Here is a 20649-nt window from a genome sequence, read left to right on the forward strand (position 1 = left end):
AATATTTAAATTAATAAAAATGATATTATTTCATAGTGTTAAGTTGGTTAATTTATAAATATATTATTATGTTATATCTTAAATATAAGAAATATTAATTACTAGTTCTCTTAAATAAATCTGAACTTTAAACCATATTCATTAATGAAATGAAAAGTTAATATGTGACTTAATCTTCATAGAATAGTAAAAAAAAAATGGTTCTTATTATTTGTATTTAGAGTTGAAAATTTTAAATTCTAATCTATTAATATATGCAACAAATTAGATAATTTTGAGATAAAAAATTACATTGTTTGATCTATTCTTAGAAAAAAGAATGCAAATATTATAGTCATTTTTTTTAGACACATGAATGTTTTTATCATTATAATTATTATATTATGGTATATACTGATATTTGAATTAAATGTTTTTTTTTCATCTGGAACAATTATAAATTAATTATATATAATGATAGCCTATAAGTTATCTATTATTATTTATATATATAATTAAAATAAAATTAGTAATAATATTTATAAAATTAATTACCTTAATTAATTTTTTTAAATAATTTTTTTTATTTATTTATAAATAAAAATTTAATTTGTTTAAATAATAATTTTTATTAATTATAAATAAAAATTTAATTTTTTTCTAATAAAACACAAAGAAATTATTTATAAGCTCCTAAAATCTTATAGTGATAATTTTAAATTAAATTATCACGATTTTTTTCTAGTAAACTATTTTGACTAATTTAAGAATTATTTAAATTAAATTAGTTAATTTTTATCTTTAACCGTACTCAACACTTTAACGGAAGGTAGACCATTATATTAAAATTTGTGGACCAACTTTATAAAGTAACAAAAAAAAAAAAAAAAAAAAATTAATAACAAAATTTTTCATGATTAATATATTATTAAGAAAATATATGTTAAAAATGTTTAAACAATAAAATAAAACAAGATAGGTTAATGAAAACAATGCCGGTCCATCAAACAAGCGTTTGGAAATGAGACAAAGCAAATGTTGAAAGAGCCGAAGTTCAAACAAACTAAACCCCAAAAGAGAAAAACCTTGATTAGATAAGGGGAACACTCCAACAGAGACAGAGAGAGGGAGGACTTGAAAATGGCGAACCTCAGAACGGCTATGGATGCGGCGTTCTGGGACTTGAATGTGGCCAGTCCACAAGCGCTTATCGAGGGTTCAGCTAAGCACGTACCCGGCGAACCGTTCCCTCTCGACGGTGCCCGAGCTAGTCGGGTGATCCGGCCTCAGCAGCTCTCTATTATGAAGAATGGATTCCCTTTAGGAATCATTCCCTTATACGCACCCGCCCCTCTAAAGAATGTCGGTTCCTTCGCAATCCATTCCATCTTCGGTCATGAATTCTCTAACGGGTAACTTTCAGCTTCATTTCCTTTGCAGTCTATATTTTTTCTTCTCAATACTATTATTTACAGATATGGGTTTGCGTTTCCTGATCTTTTCATGTTGATTGAGTGCATCTTACAATTTGTCCTGAAATAGGGAACAATTTTCATGTTGCTTGAGTATATCCTAAATAAGATGCAATTTTCATGTCTTCAAGACCTTGAACTATATCATCTTGATTGACATTGTTTGATGGACAACACTGTTTTATTTTCATTATTCAATCTTACTACAAGTTCTGAAGTATTACCATTGATTTATACATCTTTTATTCATAGGTGGCTTGCATGTCTAGGGCAATTTCGTCCAATAAAATTGATTTCTAACATCAAATCTGAAGTCCTTAATGCTGATGAGTGGGAAGGGCCTGTCTTCAAAGATATTTTGAAGCATATCTTGGATAAGTCTCTCTATTCTCTTGGACTATGCTCGCAGATAGCACTGTCCGACTCATCATCATTATTACTGAGCAGTGCAGCACAGGGTGAGAGGAAGGGTCGTCGTAAGAGAGCCATGATATTCCATAAGGTAAAGAACTTCTTTAGTATATTGAAAGATAAATTTTGAAATCAATACTTCAATGTATTTTAACTTTTGTGCTCAGTTTCTTTTCTACATTTTAGGTTAGATTTTCTTGTAAAACCCCCATCCACTAATGTGCCTTTAACTCTTTAATTTCCAAGTGAACAAAATGTTGTTGGTAAACCAACGAACATAATGGGTTTTCGTTACATACAGAAATAGTAAACTGAAATTCTTGTTATTTATTTTTGTCATTTCTTCCTTTTTACTACACAATATGTTGTTCACACAATTTTGTTTCATACAAAATTCCATGTGTAACATGTTGCATGTGTAAGGCTAATGTGTTATAGTTATCGTCAATGGTGCCTTTCAGGGCTTCTGTTGTGGTGGCCTAATTGTTTTTTTATTTCTATATCCTATAATCCCACACACGTTGCATGCCCGAGGGTTGTTTCAAATGATATTAGATGGAACAAAGTTCCACTTGGGGCCACCTTTTGAATTGTGCAGGAATAAAGTGTCATGTGGAATTTTAGAGTCCTAACCGGGACAATACCGAGACTAATAATGGAACACGGAGAGACCTTTGTGTGTCTATGTTGGATTTTCCACACTGGGAATCAAATGACGTATAGTCTTTGTAAGTATGAGGCTAGTGAGATATAGTTACATTCATAGATAACTTCCTGGGCTTGAGTTGTGGTAGCCTAGTTGTTTTGTCTAATGTGTTTATAGTTTGTGATCATCCACTCGTTGTGGGCTGAGTGTCTAGGGTGTTACAAATGGTATTAGGTGGAACATAGTGTCACGGGGGACACCTCTTGAATCCTGTGAGAATAACGAGTCATATTGGTCACATGTAGGGTCCTAACAAGGGAAGAGATTGTGACTAATAATGGAATACGACAAGGCCGACATGCGTTAAAATTGGATGTATGACTTGGAGTCTTGAACTGTGGTATATAGCATGTAATTCTACACTCCTCACAGGCCGAGGGTAGATCCGGAATTTTCTTTACTTTCTCTACAAGAAAACAACGTTTCTATTGAAATGTGGGCTTTTATGGAAAGTAGTATTTTGTTACAATCACCTTCAAAATCACTTTTAAAAATTGCCAAGAAAAAAAATTGAAAGTAATTTTGTTTGCATTTGTTATGAAAAATTTGATTTAATTATCGAATCATGTTTAAGTGAAAAGTGGATGAAAAAAAGGATGTTTTGACAAATTTGTTGATCATGATGCTACATAAAACATTTTGTAACAATTTTTTCCAAATAAATATATTTTTTTTGGCCTAAGTAAAGTTTGTTTTATGAAAAGGGAGCCTTTTGTCTTTATTTCGAACCTTGTTCAATTTTGTACACCACTAATTTGAGCTATTCCTTTCGCATTCATTTGGATGTCTTCAAATTGGAGTTTATTTTGTTTTTGGATTTGAATTCTTCTGTTTCAGTTACCAACTGTTCTTAGGCTGGATTTCCGTTCTTTTTGTAGCTCCCAAATCATGATATTCTATTAGAGGCAGCATGGCCTGAACTGTTCTTAGATCGAAACGGGACATATTGGAATGTCCCTGAATCAATTTCATTAGATTGCTCTTCACTTGTTTCTGAATCTGGTCTACGGTATCGATATGGTATCCACAAAAACGGAGGTACACCTGTAGCTGATAATTCCCCTAATTCTGAGTCACCTGTTTCACTGTTGCCTGGATTGTTTGCAAAAGCTGCGTTTTCCTATGAGAAGAGCAAAGATTTATGGAGGCAAAAGGAGACAAGGAAGGATCTCATTGAAGAGACTGAAAATGGCAGGATCTTGAATCCTGCATATGATGTTCGCCTCAAAGAACCTCATTCAACTTTATCTTGGATTGCTGGTAAATTTGTAATTATTTACTGTTATGCCACCCCAAAATGCTTTTACCTATACCCGAGATTCAATATACATTTTCCCTAGTGTTCTTACATGTATTTCATTGTACTTATCTATTTACTAATTTTTTTCACTCTTCTTCTTTGATTTCAATGTTATTTCTCAAGGTGCTACTTGTTCAGCTGGATATGGTCATATAAACAAGTATCCGAAGAAAAGCTCCCATTTCAGTGCTGATGCTTTTGCCTCTTTTTGCTATACTTTTCAACACGGAATGTTTCGAAAGGATTATGGTGACATGACACGGTTTGATGCTCGCCTGGATTTATGTTCGGCTTCAGCATTAGCCAAAAAGATGTCAAGAATTTTCACACGCCAATCTGTGAGTTCTTCGGACGACACTTTGTCATCTCCAAGGCTCAACCTGATACTTCAACAACAGGTATTTTTCTACATTTTAATGCATTCTCTGTTTGGTTCTACAAGATTACTTTAATGCATTATCCATTCTGTAAGTTCCATTTTTTTGGGGGGTCTTTTTTCACCTTCTCCACATCACTTCCTTTGGGTCTTGTTTGATGAAGGGTTAATCCAAATAAACCACTATTCCATCATCAATCAAATCATCAACCAAATTGTTCTTAACTTTTTCTTTTTTATATATAATATTTTAAATAGATATTGATATTTTAGCGAATTGATCCAAAAGAATATACATTTTCACTAAACAAGGTTTTATTTTCTTTCATGTATCAGTTTATTTAAAAAAAGAAAGAAAAAGAAACCAACTGCAATCAAGGTCAACTGATTTTCAATTGTCAACTCTAGTTCTGGACTACTTCCACAACCTTAGTTACATTGCCATCTTTGATAATCATTATAACAATAAAAAGAATGATTTTTTATTATGAAGTCAATTCTGTCACATAATTACAATGACAATTTTTTTTTTGTTACAGATTATGGGGCCAATTGTTTTTCGAGCAGATTCTAAGATTGCACTAAACTTGTCTTCTGGAAAACAAGGTATAATACAACTCGAGGACTTTATATGCAGCTTAAATTATTCTTTCAGACTCCTAGAATCTGGAAAAGTAGTGGCATGGTATTCACCCAAGAGGAAAGAGGCTATGATCGAATTCCGCCTCTTCGAATTTTGACCTTGATGTCCTCTTTATGCAAAGCAACAAGAATAGTTTGGAGTGGTTTTCTCAAGAAGTTATTAAATTATTGTTGTAAGACAGTTTGTAGCTGAAGAAATGTTTAGTTTCCTTTTGTCTTGAATCATGGTAACATGAAAGACTCGGTTCTTTGGATCTTTCATGTAAACTACAAATGTTTGAAGATTCCATTTTGTTCTTAAATTCATTGTATTGTTTATTAAAAGTTATCCCATTGATTATTATCAAACTTTTGCCTTTAGTCTAGAAACATGATTTCCTCACATTAATCTGTTTTTGGATTAAATTGGCAATGTCCCTTGTGGTATGTTCAAATTTATTATGTGTGACTAGATATCATTTAGAAACATTGTGGTGGGGTTGAGACTTGGAGGATGATATAGTGAGAAATGTCTCAACTATAAGTTGATTTTTTCTTTGACGAATTCCTTACTTTTTATCGTTTGATAATGTATCTCTTGGAAGTAATATATTTACCCTTATCTCGTAATATAAAGGACTACCTAAAAAAACGTATCATTTTAAATAATAATAATATTATTATTAATTTAGCATATCTAATAGTTTTCATGTATCAAAAATTATTTTAAAGAATAATAAACATTTTGTAGAAATAACTAATATATAAATCTATAAATGTTAGCAAATATAAGTCAACAAGTTAAGTGGATAAAATAACATTTCAAGAAATCGTTATTGAATATGTACCTTTAAGATCCACTAGCATTATTTTCGTGCTATGCAAACGAACAAATTAATAAAAAAAATCAAAATTTCTATATTAAAATAATTTAATCACACTATATACTATATTAACTGTTTTCATATTGCACATTTTCATTTTTATTAATATTTTGTGAAGTTATCTAATCTCATATTTATTATAATTTTTCTTTATAAATTTTTTTAAAAAATACAACTAAAATAAAATAATACAAATATGGTCATTTATTCAAAAATTTAGTTTTATAGTTTTATTAATTTAATTAAAAAAAATAACGTGAATTATCACACTATCTTAAATTGGCAAAAATAATATTTGAGGAAAATATGTTTGTATTTTTTTTTCTCTTTTGTACATAATTATTTCAGCTTCATTATATCCTCTCAAAAATTTTGAAAACAGTTTATTAAAAAAATAATATTGAACCATCTTTTTTATATGTCAAAACCATAAAACTCTTTTTTCAAAACTATATATATATATTATTATATATATAATTTTATTTTGGTTAAACAATATCATTAAATATTATTTTTATTAAAAAAAAATAATTCAATTTTATAATATTTTGTATAAAAATATATATATTTATAATAATATTATAAATTAAATTAATAATATTTATCAATTATTTACAACATATCAAAAATATCAAAATATAGAGTTAAATATATTTTGTATTATTTTTATATATAATATATTTATTATATTTTTATATTATATATATATAAATAATTAAAATATTAATATTATTCATTAAAATACAATTTTATTTATAATTTTCTTATAAAATATCTTATTAGGTTTTGTTATAGAAAAAAACTAATAATAAAAAAAAATCTAAATCTTTAGAGAAAGAGAATTATCGGGTTACTCTTGATTTCAAATCATCGTCTTCTTTTGCTTCCCATTTTTCTTCAAATCAAGATCAAAATTTTTCTTCTAGGTCTCTCTTATGTCGTCGTCGCCCTCCTTCGTCGTGTCGTCGTTGCCCACCTCCACTTCTCGTGCTACTTATACCTAAGGAGAAATGAGAAACGAATTTGATGAGAAATTCATATAAAATGTGTAAAAAGTAAAAAAAAAATTATTTTCTTTTCTAAATCTATGGAGACAGAGAATACTCGTCTTCTTCTTGATTTCGAATCTTCGTCTTCATTCGCTTCTCATTTTTTTCAAATCAAGATCGAATATTTTCCTTTATGTCTCTCTTGCGTCATCGTCGCCCTCCTCCGTTGCATCATCGTTGCTATTCTCCATCACGTCGGCGTCGCCCTCCTCCTCTTCTCATGCTACATATAACTAAAGAGAAATGAGTGTCGATTTAAAAAAAAGACCTAAACCTAAGGAGAAAGGAGAGACAAATGTAACGCGAAAATTTGATAAACCGTAAGAATTTGATTAGAAAATCATATAAAATGTGTAAAAATAAAAAAATTAATTAATTTTAATTTTTTTTTCAAAAAAAAATCAGAATCCACGGAGTTAGAGAAATCCTCGATTTCTTTTTAATTTCGAATCCTCGTATTCATTCGCTTCCCGTTTTTTTTTCAAATCAAGATCGAATATTTTTCTCTGGTCTTTCTTCCGTTGTCGACACCCACCTCCTAAGGAGAAAAGAGAGATAATTGTACTGCGAGAATTTGATGAGAAATTCATATAAAATGTGTAAAATTTTGGTAAATATCACCCTAAATTTTTTGTTTTAAACATTATTATATATATTATCTTCGTTTACGTAGGGACTCAAACATGCCATCTTACCTTTACTTTTGGTCTTCCTCATCAATCACAAATTCACATACGCATTTACGTAGGGACTCAAACATGCCATCTTACCTTTACTTTTGGTCTTCCCCATCAATCACAAATTCACATACGCATTTACGTAGGGACTCACACATGCCATCCACATCGACCACAAACTCACCCACTCATACCCACTACGTAGGGACTCACACATGCCATCTTACCCTTACTTTTGGTCTTCCCCATTAATCACAAATTCACATACGCATTTACGTAGGGACTCACACATGCCATCCACATCGACCACAAATTCACCCACTCATACCCACTACGTAGGAACTCACACATGCCATCCACATCGACTACAAATTCACCCACTCATACCCACTACGTAGGGACTCACACATGTCATCCACATCGACCACAAATTCACCCACTCATACCCACATGCACAATCATTTATAAATTCGCGTAAATTGAGACTCGAACTCTGGTCTCTAATATGAAATGTGAACACTTTAACCATTAGACCACTTGTGTTTTTTGAATTTAATTTAAAATTTTATGTATGTATAAATATTTAATCCTTGTTAATTAATAATAGATAAAATATATAATGAATAAAATAAAATTAATTAATTAATTATATAAATAATAAATATGTGAACACTTTAACCATTACCACTTGTATTTTTTAAATTGAATTTAAAATTTTAATGTATAAATATTTAATCCTTGTTAATTAATAATAGATAAAATATATAATGAATAAAATAAAATTAATTAATTAAGTATATAAATAATAAATATGCATAAAAGGATAATAGGAAGAAAAAAAATATATTTATATAAAATTAATGATAAAATATACTATATATAGATTTTAGGAGAGAAAAACGTTTAATATTAATTTTTTAATAAATTAAAAATTTTATTTTATGAAAAAAATTATAAAAATGATGCGTAAGAAAATATGAAATATATATATAAATGAAGGAAAAAAATAAAAAATAAAATAATTATTAGTGTTACAAAACGGAAATTAATTAGGAAGGTATATTATGAATATGAGAGAGAAATGAATATAAAAGTAAAATTTGTAATTTTATTTTAAGTTTAATAAATTATTTAAACGTTATTATATATTATATATAGTATTATTATATATATTATATATATATATATAATATTAAATACAAGTTTATATAAAATTAATGAAGAAAAATAATACGTATAATTAGGAAAGAAAAATTAGTAAAATAAAATAAAAATTAATTAGAAAAGATAAATTAATAATTATGGTATGAGAGATAAATTAGTAATTATGAATGGGTAATTATGACGAGAGAGAAACAGTTATAAAATATAATAAGCCTATTTGATATGTGGTGAGAGCGTGAATATCACCCTACATTTTATTTCTTAAGCATCATTAGATATATATATATATATTTGTCTATCAAACTTTCTATGATTGAAGGACCATCCTCTACGAATTTTCATTTGTAAATCTCATCAAAACAAAGTTCTAAAAATGTATTTCTTCTATCTATATGATGTTCCCAGTCAATAGAAGTTATGGGGACTCTCCGGTTGAAATGTCTTTCCCATTATTAGTCAATTGTTTGTGATTATTGATTTACAAGAAAGAAAAATGAGAGATTTGAAGAAATATTAGGACTAAACTGTTACGACTTTAATCTGTAAATGGGATTAAGAGTTCTTGATCTCAAGGAACGAGAGAGAAATCTGTGATCAAAGTGCAGCGGAAGAATTATGAGAAGAATATTTCAAAATTATAGGAGAATAAGAAATAAAGATGAGAAAAGAATACTACTAATATATATTTAATAGTCCAAGACAAAAGAGTCAAAGCAAAATATACAATGATAGTTCTTCTTGTTTATGAACCAGTATCTGGTATCGGCCGACGCCTCCCATCAACCACCACATTTCTCTCATCTTGTATCGCCGATGGTATATGGTTCTTCTTGTTTATGAGAGGAATAACTTCAATAGCTCCGGGTGTGCCTTGGTAGCGTTTCATTTGGGAGATATGAAAAACATTATGTATTTTAGCTCCTTCTCCTAATGCTAAACAGTAAGCCACTGCACCCACTTTATCCGTGACTCAAAAGGGACCAAAGTACTTTGGTGAAAATTTGTGACATCGTTTACGCACGGATAATTGGCGATAAGGTTGTAGTTTCACTAGGGCCCAATCCCCAATGGCCAATGTAGCATCCACCATGTGCTTGTCTTGCGATTGTTTCATTCGATTTTGAGCTTAGTGCAAGTGGAACTTAAGCAATTGTAGTGTGGCTTCTCGCGATAACAAGGCCTAGTCCACAACTTCTACCTTCGAATCCCCTGCCATGTACGGAACATGGATCAGTGGTTTATGCCCATAGACCGCTTCAAATGGAGTCATTTGGATAGATGGATGGAAATTAGTGTTAACCACCACTCAGCTAAAGGAATCCATTGGACCCATTCGTGTGGATGTTGGCCTGCCATATAACGCAAGTAGATGCCCAAACATTTGTTCACCACCTCCGTTTGACCATCTGTTTGTGGGTGGTAAGCGGTTGAAAGTGATTGTTGCCTCCCTTGAAACTTCAAAAACTCTCGCCAAAAAGCACTTAGGAAGATTTTGTCTCTGTCACTAATAATGGATAAGGGCATGCCATGGAGCTTGACGATGTTGGCCATAAAGATCTCAGTCACTATTTTGGCTATGAACGGGTGTTGTAGTCCCATAAAATGAGCCATCTTTGACAATCTTTCTACGACTACAAAAATCACTGTCTTCCCTTTAGACTTGTGTAAACTTTTAATGAAATCCATGGAGATTAATTCCCAATGTCCATTAGGAATGGGTAACGGCTGCAAGAGACCTTTGTAAGTCGAATTGTCCCCTTGTGCTTTTAATAGATATCACACGATCTAACAAACTCCCTTACTTCTCTTGCCATTCCCGACCACGCATAAACCTGTTGGAGTTTCTTAAGAGTCACCAAGACGCCTGAATGACCTCTTGTCGTGCTAGAATGCATGGATTCAATGAGAATGGTTCTCAATGCAAGGTCCATACCCACCACCATTTCCCCCCTTTTCGAAGAACACCATTAATAAACGTGAAATCAGGATGAGCCTTAGGGTCAGCTCGGAGCTCACTGATGAGTTTCTTTATATTGATATTATGTTCCCAAATTGTCTGAATGCATTTCAAAACTAGAGAATGATATACAGAAATTCTAGCACATTGTACCTTAGCATTTCTTCTAGACAATGCATCAGCAAAAATATTTTCCTTTCCTCGTTTGTATTGCACAATGAAGTCATAGCCTACCAACTTGTACAACCATTTTTCTTGTGCAGGAGTCTACACTCTTTGCTCTAACAAGTACTTAAGTGCTTTATGGTTAGTCTTTACAGTGAACGGCTTATAACGTAAGTAAGGTCTCCACTTTTCCATAGTAAAGGTGAGAGTCATTAAGTCTTTTTCATATGTAGAGGATGAAGTCTTTTCGATATTAATTTCTCTACTGATAAACGCAATTAGTTGCCCTTTCTACATAAGTACAGCTCCAATTCCTTGACCACTAGCGTCCGACTCCACCACAAAGGGTATGTTAAAATCAGGTAATGCTAAGACTGGTGGTAAATCATTAACCGTTTTAACAGTTGAAAGGCTTCTACAAATTCACTATCCCACCTGAAATTACCTTTTTTCAATATATTGATTAGAAGCTTATCCACAATTCCATACCTCTTGATGAACCTACGGTAATATCCTGTGAGACCCAAGAATCCCCTCAGTTGCTTAATAGATTGTGGAATTGGCCAAGTTTCCATAGCTTTCAGCTTATCTAGGTCTGCTACAACTCCTTGCTTGTTTATAATGTGACCCATATATGAAATCTATTTACAACCAAATTCACACTTAATAATTTGTGTGTCCTTAATGTCTTCAAAACTTGTTTCATATGAGCTAGACGGTCTCTCAATGTTGAGCTGTACACTAAGATATCATAAAAAAACTATGAAAATTTTCTTAAAAATGGTTTAAAAATGGAGTTCATAAGGCTCTAGAAGGTAGAGGAGGCGTTAGTGAGTCCAAAATGCATCACTAGAAATACATATAATCCTTCGTGAGTTCTAAAAGCTTTTTTGTGACAATCAGGGGGATGCATTCGAATTTGTTGGTAGCCAGACCTCAAATCCAACTTTGAAAAGAACTCTGAGCCATGTAACTCTTCTAATAACTCCTCAATGATGGGTATAAGAAAATTATCATTGATTGTGAATGTATTTAGCTTTTTGTAATAAATACATAGCCTCCACGATAAGTCCTTTTTCTGACTAAAACAACTGGGACCGCAAACGCGATATGACTGCAGCAGATGATTCCCTTATCCAATATTTCGTCCACCATCCGTTCAATCTCGGTCTTTTATAGAGTTGGATATCAATAGGGCCTGAGACAAATAGGCTTAGTACCCTCTTTAAGAGGAATATGATGATCTTGTTCTCTCACTGGAGGAAGTTCCACTGATTTTATAAATAGATCTCCCAAATCCTGCAGCATCCTTTGGAGTTCAGTGTGTAATTTTTCTATAGTTGTTGCCATCAATGAAAATAATTGTCCTTCACCACTACAATCCCTCATTTATACTAGTTCAATATTGTTCCCCTTTTCAGTAATTTAGATAATTGTGTTTCCTGCATTACCTCAATCTGAACATGACTGACACCTTGCAAAAGAGTAGAAGTGCCATTCTTGATAAAGGATAGCGTTAGTTTCTCAAAATCCCAGCAAGATGGGCCAAGAGTGATCAATCACTCTATTCCCAAATCAATATCATAACCAGTCATAGCCAACACTTTCACGTCTGCAATGTATTCTTCTTCATTCATGGTCCACTATAGATTATGACAGTAACATGTACTAAGTATGTTAGAACCATCAGCAACCTTCACGAAAAGGGCTTGGGTAGGTTGTGTAGGGTGGTTAATGTTCTTTTAGAATCCTTCTATTTATAAAATTGTGTGTACTTCTCGTGTCTATGAGAATGATCATAGGAAGAAGACCCACTAGGCCTGAATTCTTCAAGGTTTGATAATGCTTGGAACCTGTCAAAGCATGTAAATAAATGGATGGTTCATCGATTGAGGCTGGTTGAGATGGGTAGGTAGTGGAACCAATTTCATTGTTTTTAGGTATCGCTAAATTCCAAGCCTCTAGATCCCTGGTCAAGACCATGAACAATTTGGCCTTGCATTGATGCGTCCTATCCCATTTTTCGTCGCAAGTATAGCATAATCCTCTTTTTCTCTTCTCATCCATACTCAAGTGGCCCAATGGTTTCATTTGATCTAGTGGAAATGTTTTGGTTATAGAAGTATAAGGTGTGATTACTTTTTGGCTAAAATATGTTGATTTAGAAGGGCTCGACCAGGTTGATTTAGAGTAGGGTGGTTTAGGCAACAAGGGAGGTTTAGGGTTGTATAGATGACATTCATGGTCAATGGGCATGAACTTGTATTTGATATAAAGGAGTATGCTTTGGTTACAAGCCTAAACTTCGACAGATTTCCTATGCCGAACGAAGAAGCAGATGAATTCCGAGGTTGTCCACTTCTCTTGATGAAATACTTTAAAGGGAATATGACTGTACGAATGAACGAGTTTGAGTCTCATTTTTTTTGTCATGAACTGACAAGGAAGATGTGGCTGGTATGCAAGATGTGGTTGGTATGCTTGATTTTCCAGTACCTATTCTCATTTGACCCAAGGAGAATTGTATTCGTCAAAATTCTCCACATGGTGGAAGACGTGGAAAGTTTCCTCCGTTTTCCATGGGGGAAGGTCTCCTTTAGAGTCACCCTGAAGGGTCTGAACAAGAACATGAAACATATCAGTTCCTTATATTTTAAGAAGATCGAGGAGAAATCGAGTTCTGATCATTTTGCTCCTTTTGCTTATAACATTTTTGGGGTCGCACTAGCATTTCAAGTGTGGACATATGAGGTTATCAAAGGCTTTATCCTTAAATTTTCCAGCAAGAATGAGATTAATGAGCCTCTACGCCCAAGGTTGATAGTCTATCAATCCAACAGGAAGATTACCTTACAAGAGATAAAGTCTGCCTTTCAGACCACGAATCTGACTAAGATGGAAGAGTCCTCCATGGAGAAGAGCTTATACAGTGGGGTGGACATTGAACAAATAGATTTGTTAGCTGATGAGTTGTTTGAAGGATTTACAAATGGGAAGATAGCCAAAGATGAAGATGAAAATGCATATGAAGAACGTAAAGAACCTAAACCTGAAGTTACTCCCAAACCTGCCACTAGGAAGAGAAAGGTTGAAGCTAATCTCAAAGAAGCCAACCTGAAGAGAAAGTATGATGTAGAATATAGTCCCCCCAAACTTGCCAACATTCATAGTCCCCCCACCACTACGTCATTTCCTGCATCACCTCGAGGACCTTCTGTTGGATGTAAATTTGATGAGATGAAGGAGGAGCTAAAAGAGATGAGAACCGAGTTGAAGGAGGAGCTAATAGAGCTGAAAATAGAGCTAAAGGAGGAGCTCAAAGAGCTTAAAATTACCTTAAAAAAACTCAAGAAACTCACCATGCTTATATGAAAAAGTTGGTTATTAGTATGTCCAAACAGTTATTAGCCAAATCCAACCAAAAGATGGCTATATTATTAGCCAAATTAGATAATATGGAGGAGAAGAAGAAGAAGAAGAGGAAGAAGGAGAAGAAGAGGAAGAAGGAGAAGAAGGAGGAGGTGATGGATGAGGTGAGATATTGAAACTTTACGTTTCGCGAAGTACTTCATGTTTCGCGAAGTACTTCACGTTTCGCGAAATACTTCACGTTTTGCAAAGTACTTCACGATTCGCGAATGGACTTCACGTTTCGCAAAGTTCTTCACGTTTCGCGAATGTACTTCACGTTTCGCAAAGTACTTCATGTTTTGCGAAGGTAATGCAACTGACCAGTACATTTTTCTATTTTGCAGGACATGACGAATGAAGGTGAGGAGATGGAGAATAAGGATGAGGTGGAGGTGAAGGAAGTTGAAGGTGAGGAGATGGATGTGAAGGGTGTGGAGGAGCAGAAGGTGGATGGTGGATGTGAAGGTGGAGGTGGAGGATGGGGAGGATGAGGAGAAGGTGTAGGAGCAAAATGGGGAGGGTGGGGAGGATGAGGAGGTGGAGGATGAGGAGGATAATGAGAAGGGGGATGATCAAATGGTGCTCAACGAGATTGAGAATAAGAAGAAGGATAAAGATGATGATGATGATTTGAAAGTATACAATACTCCTCCTAAAACATTATTTGGTCGAAATAAGAGGATGAGGAAGCCGAAGAAAGATGTCTCGTACACCAACCCTTCGGGAAAACGGTTAAAGAAAAAAGATCCAATGACAGTCAATCCCCTTCAAAAATTTGATGATGATCTGCTCAAAGAAGTACAAACATGGATGAATGATCCAGATACCAAAAATGAGAAATAGAATGTCGATACTTGCAAAGAAGGGAAGGAGGGAAGGAGGTATGTGTTAGAATTCTAACAAGGTTTACATGGCTTTAAGATATGGTAAGTCGTGTTAATCATCATTAATGTTATTCTAACAAGGTTCTTTGATATATACTTACTGATATGTTTTCCCATTGTGTAGGAAATCGACGCATGCTGCCACTTGTTGAGAAAAAGGATTGCAGCATATCCCAAGACTTATAAGAATTCTAAAGTAACAATAGGGGATTTCTTATTCGGAGATAAGATTAGGCAAGAGTACGACACTTGGAGTAAAGATCCTGAAACGTATAACAACGAAGAATTTCTCGAATATTACTAGGGTGTTGAACATCGATATATGCCTGATTGGGCATCAATAGACGATATGTTAGGATCTAGGTCGCGGCTGGAGGACCGGGGTTGGGCCGGTTAGCGCGTCTCACTCAAAGGGTGGTGATTAATCCGGTTAGAGATTAACACCGGGGTTTCAATACTACACAAACTGTCACAAACTCTTGAACCAGGTTCAAGCGCGGAAGAGGTTTGTTTCAGGTTGAAGCAGCACACTCACGAAATAGGCAGAACCGACTTTGAATAGGACATGTTTGGAGATTGCTGGGTCGGTTTTGGATCTTAGTGATTCGGTTTAGGTAGTGTTAAAAACGGTTATAGCGGTCTAGAAGGGTTAGTGCAGATAGGTTAGAATGTAGAACCGATATAAAGTAAATAATAAGACATGTTTTTATGAATGTTCGGAGATAAAACTCCTACGTCACCCCTTCCTCTCGAAACCGCGAGAAGGATATTCACTAAGGAATACAACCACAATCCGATCGAGACTTATTTCCTGCTCGATAACACCCGTACAATTTTAACCGAAATTGTAAATACACACTTCAACTTAGTACTTAAGCTCTCTAGAGATAGAACACAATCTTATCACTTGTAAATTAATTGTCTACTGTGTCCCACATTTACTCCTCTTCAGCTCCTCCTTTTATAGGTGAAATGTGCCAACGGTCACATTTCATTTCTTGAATTTGATTGGTTGAGTAGAGGTTCAGTGATTCAGACCTAGCGGTCAACTTTTCAGACCTGGCGGTCTGTTCTTCCAGTGTGTAGGTCAAACCGGCTAGGTTTGTCTTTTACTTAATCTGGTAACTGTCGGTTAGGCAGTTGTCTGTACTTGGAAGATTGCCTTTCTGATTTATCCTGAAGTGGAAAGATCTTGTAGGACGATTTTCTGCAGCCTGCAGACTTTCCTCAGACTTGTATGAATGTGGAAATGTTAAGTCTGTTCCTTTGGTATCATTCTCAATAGATACCCGAAATATCTTCTTATGCTGGTCGGTTATTTGTCTTAACCAGATGGCTTCCGGTTATTACTTTGGCTTCTGGTCGGTTAATGACCGACTATCTTGGTGTTTCCGGCCTTCAGTTTTGACCGATCTTGCCTTCTTTGTGCGGTCATGTTTCTGATCAGTTTAGGTGTTTGACCGGTTGAGTTTCTTAACTGGTTCATTGATTTGACCGATCCGGTTCTTTGTCTGTTCCTGCATAGGAGATTTGTTTGTGTTAAGTTCTATTAACCGGTCTAATTTTATCTAACAATTTCTCCCTTTTTGATTATTTTATTTAAAATTATCAAAATCATGTAAGATTGCAAATGTAGGCCGGTTTTGTGAGTTTTATTTGGCCGGATTTTTGGAAACTGACTTGGGAGGATTTTTCGAAAAATTTTGGAAAATTTTGAGAAATATTTTGAAAAATTCTATCTTTTATCTTATCAATTTCTCCCTTTTTGATTATTTTATCTAAAATATTCAAAATCCAGTCGGAATGCAAATATAGGCCGGTTTTCCAAAAATAACTATATATATATAAGTAAAGATAACCGCAAAAGGGCAAAAATATTATATATGTAGAAACCGAAATAAACATAAGTAAAGATAGAAAATAAAGCCCCTAGTTCAATCTGGATGGCAGGAAGTCTCCCATCAGGTCATTTGTTGGTTGTCCCCTAGCCGGTTGAGCCGGCCTTGAAGAGGGACCTTCAGCTCCCGTGGTGTCCGGGTGAGGTGTTAACGGTTAACCGACCGTGCTGATTGGAACCGCATTGAAAACTCGCTGTCTTGTGGGTTGCGGCTCGAGGTCCTCTTCGAAGTCATCCTCGGTTTGCAAAGCCGGGTTCAGTGAAGTGTCAACAACTGTCTCGGTGATCCTGCCCAGCATCTCGGTGACTTGAGCCTTTCTTGAAGGAACTTTCCTCTTTCGTGTTGCCGGAACCGAAGAGGAGGGAGTCGCATTGGACTTCTTGTGAGCCTTGGCATATTCGTCGAGCCTTTGTTTTTCAGCGTTTAACCGCTCTGCATCCTTGGCCTCTTGAGCTGCTATGGTCTTTGCAAGTACCGGATTTCTGGCCATTGATATCCGTAATCGTTCGTTGAAGTTCGCATCAGACCGTGGTGCCTCCTTCTGTGTTCGGTTCTGCTCATCCAGCGCATTCTGAAGTTCCTTAGCCACCTGAGAGTTTGCCTCCTCAACCGCTTTATCGGCAGCCAACTTGGCCTTTATCAGTTCATTCACCTGTTCGGTGACCGCCTTGAGGTCGGCCTCAAGCTTGGTGTTCCTTTCCTCAAGACTTGCATTCTGCTCTTCAAGATTTGTGACCCTGTCGAGTGTCGAACCGACTTGGGTACTTGACCGCCCCAGGTCCTCATCGACCTTTGTAAGCCGTTGCTCGGTCTTCTCTTGAAACCGTTCCAAGTCATCCACCAACTTTGAAGATGTATCTTCCAAGGCTATGGTTCGCCTAAGATGAGCGTCGTACAGAACATTGTCGTCACGGTAGTTGGCTTCGACCGACGCGATCCGCTCGTTTGCCTTCCCAAGATCATCCCTTGTTGTCTCGGCCATCCTGAATGCTTGAACCGCGACCCTCTTAGCTTTCTTCTTCTAGGGCTTAACCGCGTCGTTGACAAACTCTTGAATGAGAGACTTGACTCTTTCTTCTGTGACGACCGGTTCTGAATCCCGGACTTGATCAGATTCAAGATTGTCGGTGAAAGGAGGCTCTGACCTGTCGTCGGTTTCATTGATAGCCTGATCCGCTAGATGAGACTTATCGCATGGGTTCTGACCGTCACCGGTCTCAAGATGCGGAGAGTGCGTTGTATTTTGTTGTTCGCGTACCGCTTCAAGCCGCGCCACTTCGTCGATGAATTCTCCTTTCTTTACCGCAAATATATCCAACACCAAGAGTTGTAATTTAGACTTCGGTGTTCCCGCAACATACCTTTCTGTAAGTTTTCGAATATGTTCGGTTAGCTTTTGTAGCCGAGCACGCGGTTCCACTATTGCGTGTCGGTCCATGGCTTCGTTGGGATCCTTGGCGTTTGGTAGGCTGATGACCGACTATCTTGGTGTTTCCAGCCTTCAGTTTTGACCGATCTTGCCTTCTTTGTGCGGTCATGTTTCTGATCAGTTTAGGTGTTTGACCGGTTGAGTTTCTTAACCGGTTCATTAATTTGACCGGTCCGGTTCTTTGTATGTTCCTGCATAGGAGATTTGTTTGTGTTAAGTTCTATTAACCGGTCTAATTTTATCTAACAATAGTCGGTCATTAACCGACCAGAAGCCAAAGCAATAACCGGAAGCCATCCGGTTAAGACAAATAACCGACCAGCATAAGAAGATACTTCGGGTATCTGTTGAGAATGATACCAAAAGAACAGACTTAACATATCCATATTCATACAAGTCTGAGGAAAGTCTGCAGGCTGCAGAAAATCGTACTACAAGATCTTTCCACTTCAGGATAAATCAGAAAGGCAATCTTCCAAGTACAGACAACTGCCTAACCGACAGTTACCACATTAAGTAAAAGACAAACCTAGCCGATTTGACCTACACACTGGAAGAACAGACCGCCAGGTCTGAAAAGTTGACCGCCAGGTCTGAATCACTGAACCTCTGCTCAACCAATCAAATTCAAGGAAATGAAATGTGACCGTTGGCACATTTCACCTATAAAAGGAGGAGCTGAAGAGGAGTAAATGTGGGACACAGTAGACAATTAATTTACAAGTGATAAGATTGTATTCTATCTCTAGAGAGCTTAAGTACTAAGTTGAAGTGTGTATTTACAATTTTGGTTAAAATTGTACGGGTGTTATCGAGCAGGAAATAAGTCTCGATCGGATTGTGGTTGTATTCCTTAGTGAATATCCTTCTCGCGGTTTCGAGAGGAAGGGGTGACGTAGGAGTTTTATCTCCGAACATCCATAAAAACCTGTCTTGTTATTTACTTTCTGTCGGTTCTACATTCTAACCTATCTGCACTAACCCATCTACACCGCTATAACCGTTTTTAACACTACCTAAACCGAATCACTAAGATCCAAAACCGACCCAACAATCTCCAAACCTGTCCTATTCAAAGCTGGTTCTGCTTATTTCGTGAGTGTGCTGCTTCAACCTGAAACAAACCTCTTCCGCGCTTGAACCTGGTTCAAGGGTTTGTGACAGTTTGTGTAGTATTGAAACCCCGGTGTTAATCTCTAACCGGATTAATCACCACTCTTTTAGTGAGACGCGCTAACCGGCCCAACCCAGGTCCTCCAGCCGCGACCTAGATCCTAACAATTGGTATCAGAGCAGTTAGTTTCAATACTCAAGCAATTATGTCGTTCGATAGGCCACCAATGCTAGAAGGTGATGACTTTGCCAACTGGAAGGCACGCATGCACCTACACTTAATCACCTTGGATGATGAGATGCAGTTCATAATAGCCGAAGGACCGATAATTATTGACAAGGACAAGAAGGATTGGACAGCTGAAGACAGGAGAAGAAATAACCTGGATAACCATGCCAGAAACCGGATCTCTAACGGTGTGGACAGAAACACGTACTACAAGATCAGAGACTGCAAAATCGCAAAGGAAACATGGGACACAGTTATTCAGATCTATGAGGGAAATGAAAGAACCAAGGAAAACAAGGTAATGGTGGCTACTCAGAAGTTTGAAAGCATCAAGATGAAACCGGGAGAAACAATGAGAGAATACAATGACCGGTTCACAGGTGTGTTAGACGGGCTAGCAACTCTTGGAAAGAGGTATGATAACAAGGAGGTCATCATGAAAGCGTTAAAATCTCTTCCAAGTGCATGGGACATAAAAACAATGGTGATGAGGGAATCAAACTACCTAAGTAAGATAAAATTACATGATGTATTTGAAGATCTTAAGGCATATGAGTTCGAAATGAGATCTAGGACTGAAGAAGAGGTTTCAGCCTCAACCTCAACCAGAGCATTGATCACATCCACAGAACCGGTTTCACCTGCACCGATCAGAACCGCCGAACAGTTCACCGAAGATGCCATGGCAATGCTTGCATAGAAATTTGGGAGGTTCATGAAAAGAAGCCAACCGACAAACAACTACAACTATGGTGATAAATCTAATGTAAGATGCTATAACTGTAACTGTTTGGGACATTTCAAGTGGGAATGGAGAAAACCGAGGAGGGATGACCGGAAACCGGATAATCAAAATAACTGAAATAACTATCAACAAACTGGTGAAGGAAGTGAGGTTCAGAAAGCATTGATAGCCGATGATGG

The 20649-nt window shown here is 35.7% G+C and overlaps 2 protein-coding genes across 2 annotated transcripts; one reads left to right on the forward strand and one right to left on the reverse strand.

The window, feature by feature from the left end:
* Positions 1–1074: 1074 nt before the first annotated feature.
* On the forward strand, positions 1075–5214 carry LOC124915416 (protein TRIGALACTOSYLDIACYLGLYCEROL 4, chloroplastic-like). Its single transcript, XM_047456128.1, has 5 exons — positions 1075–1391; positions 1704–1953; positions 3447–3828; positions 3992–4266; positions 4784–5214. Exons 1-5 carry the CDS (start codon positions 1120–1122, stop codon positions 4982–4984), a joined length of 1380 nt encoding a protein of 459 aa, XP_047312084.1. The 5' UTR covers positions 1075–1119; the 3' UTR covers positions 4985–5214.
* Positions 5215–10554: 5340 nt separating this feature from the next.
* LOC124915815 (uncharacterized mitochondrial protein AtMg00860-like) lies at positions 10555–11393 on the reverse strand. Its single transcript, XM_047456566.1, has 3 exons — positions 11207–11393; positions 11065–11135; positions 10555–10695 (listed from the first exon to the last, which is right to left on the reverse strand). The coding sequence occupies exons 1-3, from the start codon at positions 11391–11393 to the stop codon at positions 10555–10557; spliced, it is 399 nt and encodes a 132-aa protein (XP_047312522.1).
* Between the last annotated feature and the right edge of the window lie 9256 nt (positions 11394–20649).

Source organism: Impatiens glandulifera, chromosome 9 (assembly GCF_907164915.1).
Source record: "Impatiens glandulifera chromosome 9, dImpGla2.1, whole genome shotgun sequence".
In the NCBI taxonomy this organism is placed as follows: domain Eukaryota; kingdom Viridiplantae; phylum Streptophyta; class Magnoliopsida; order Ericales; family Balsaminaceae; genus Impatiens; species Impatiens glandulifera.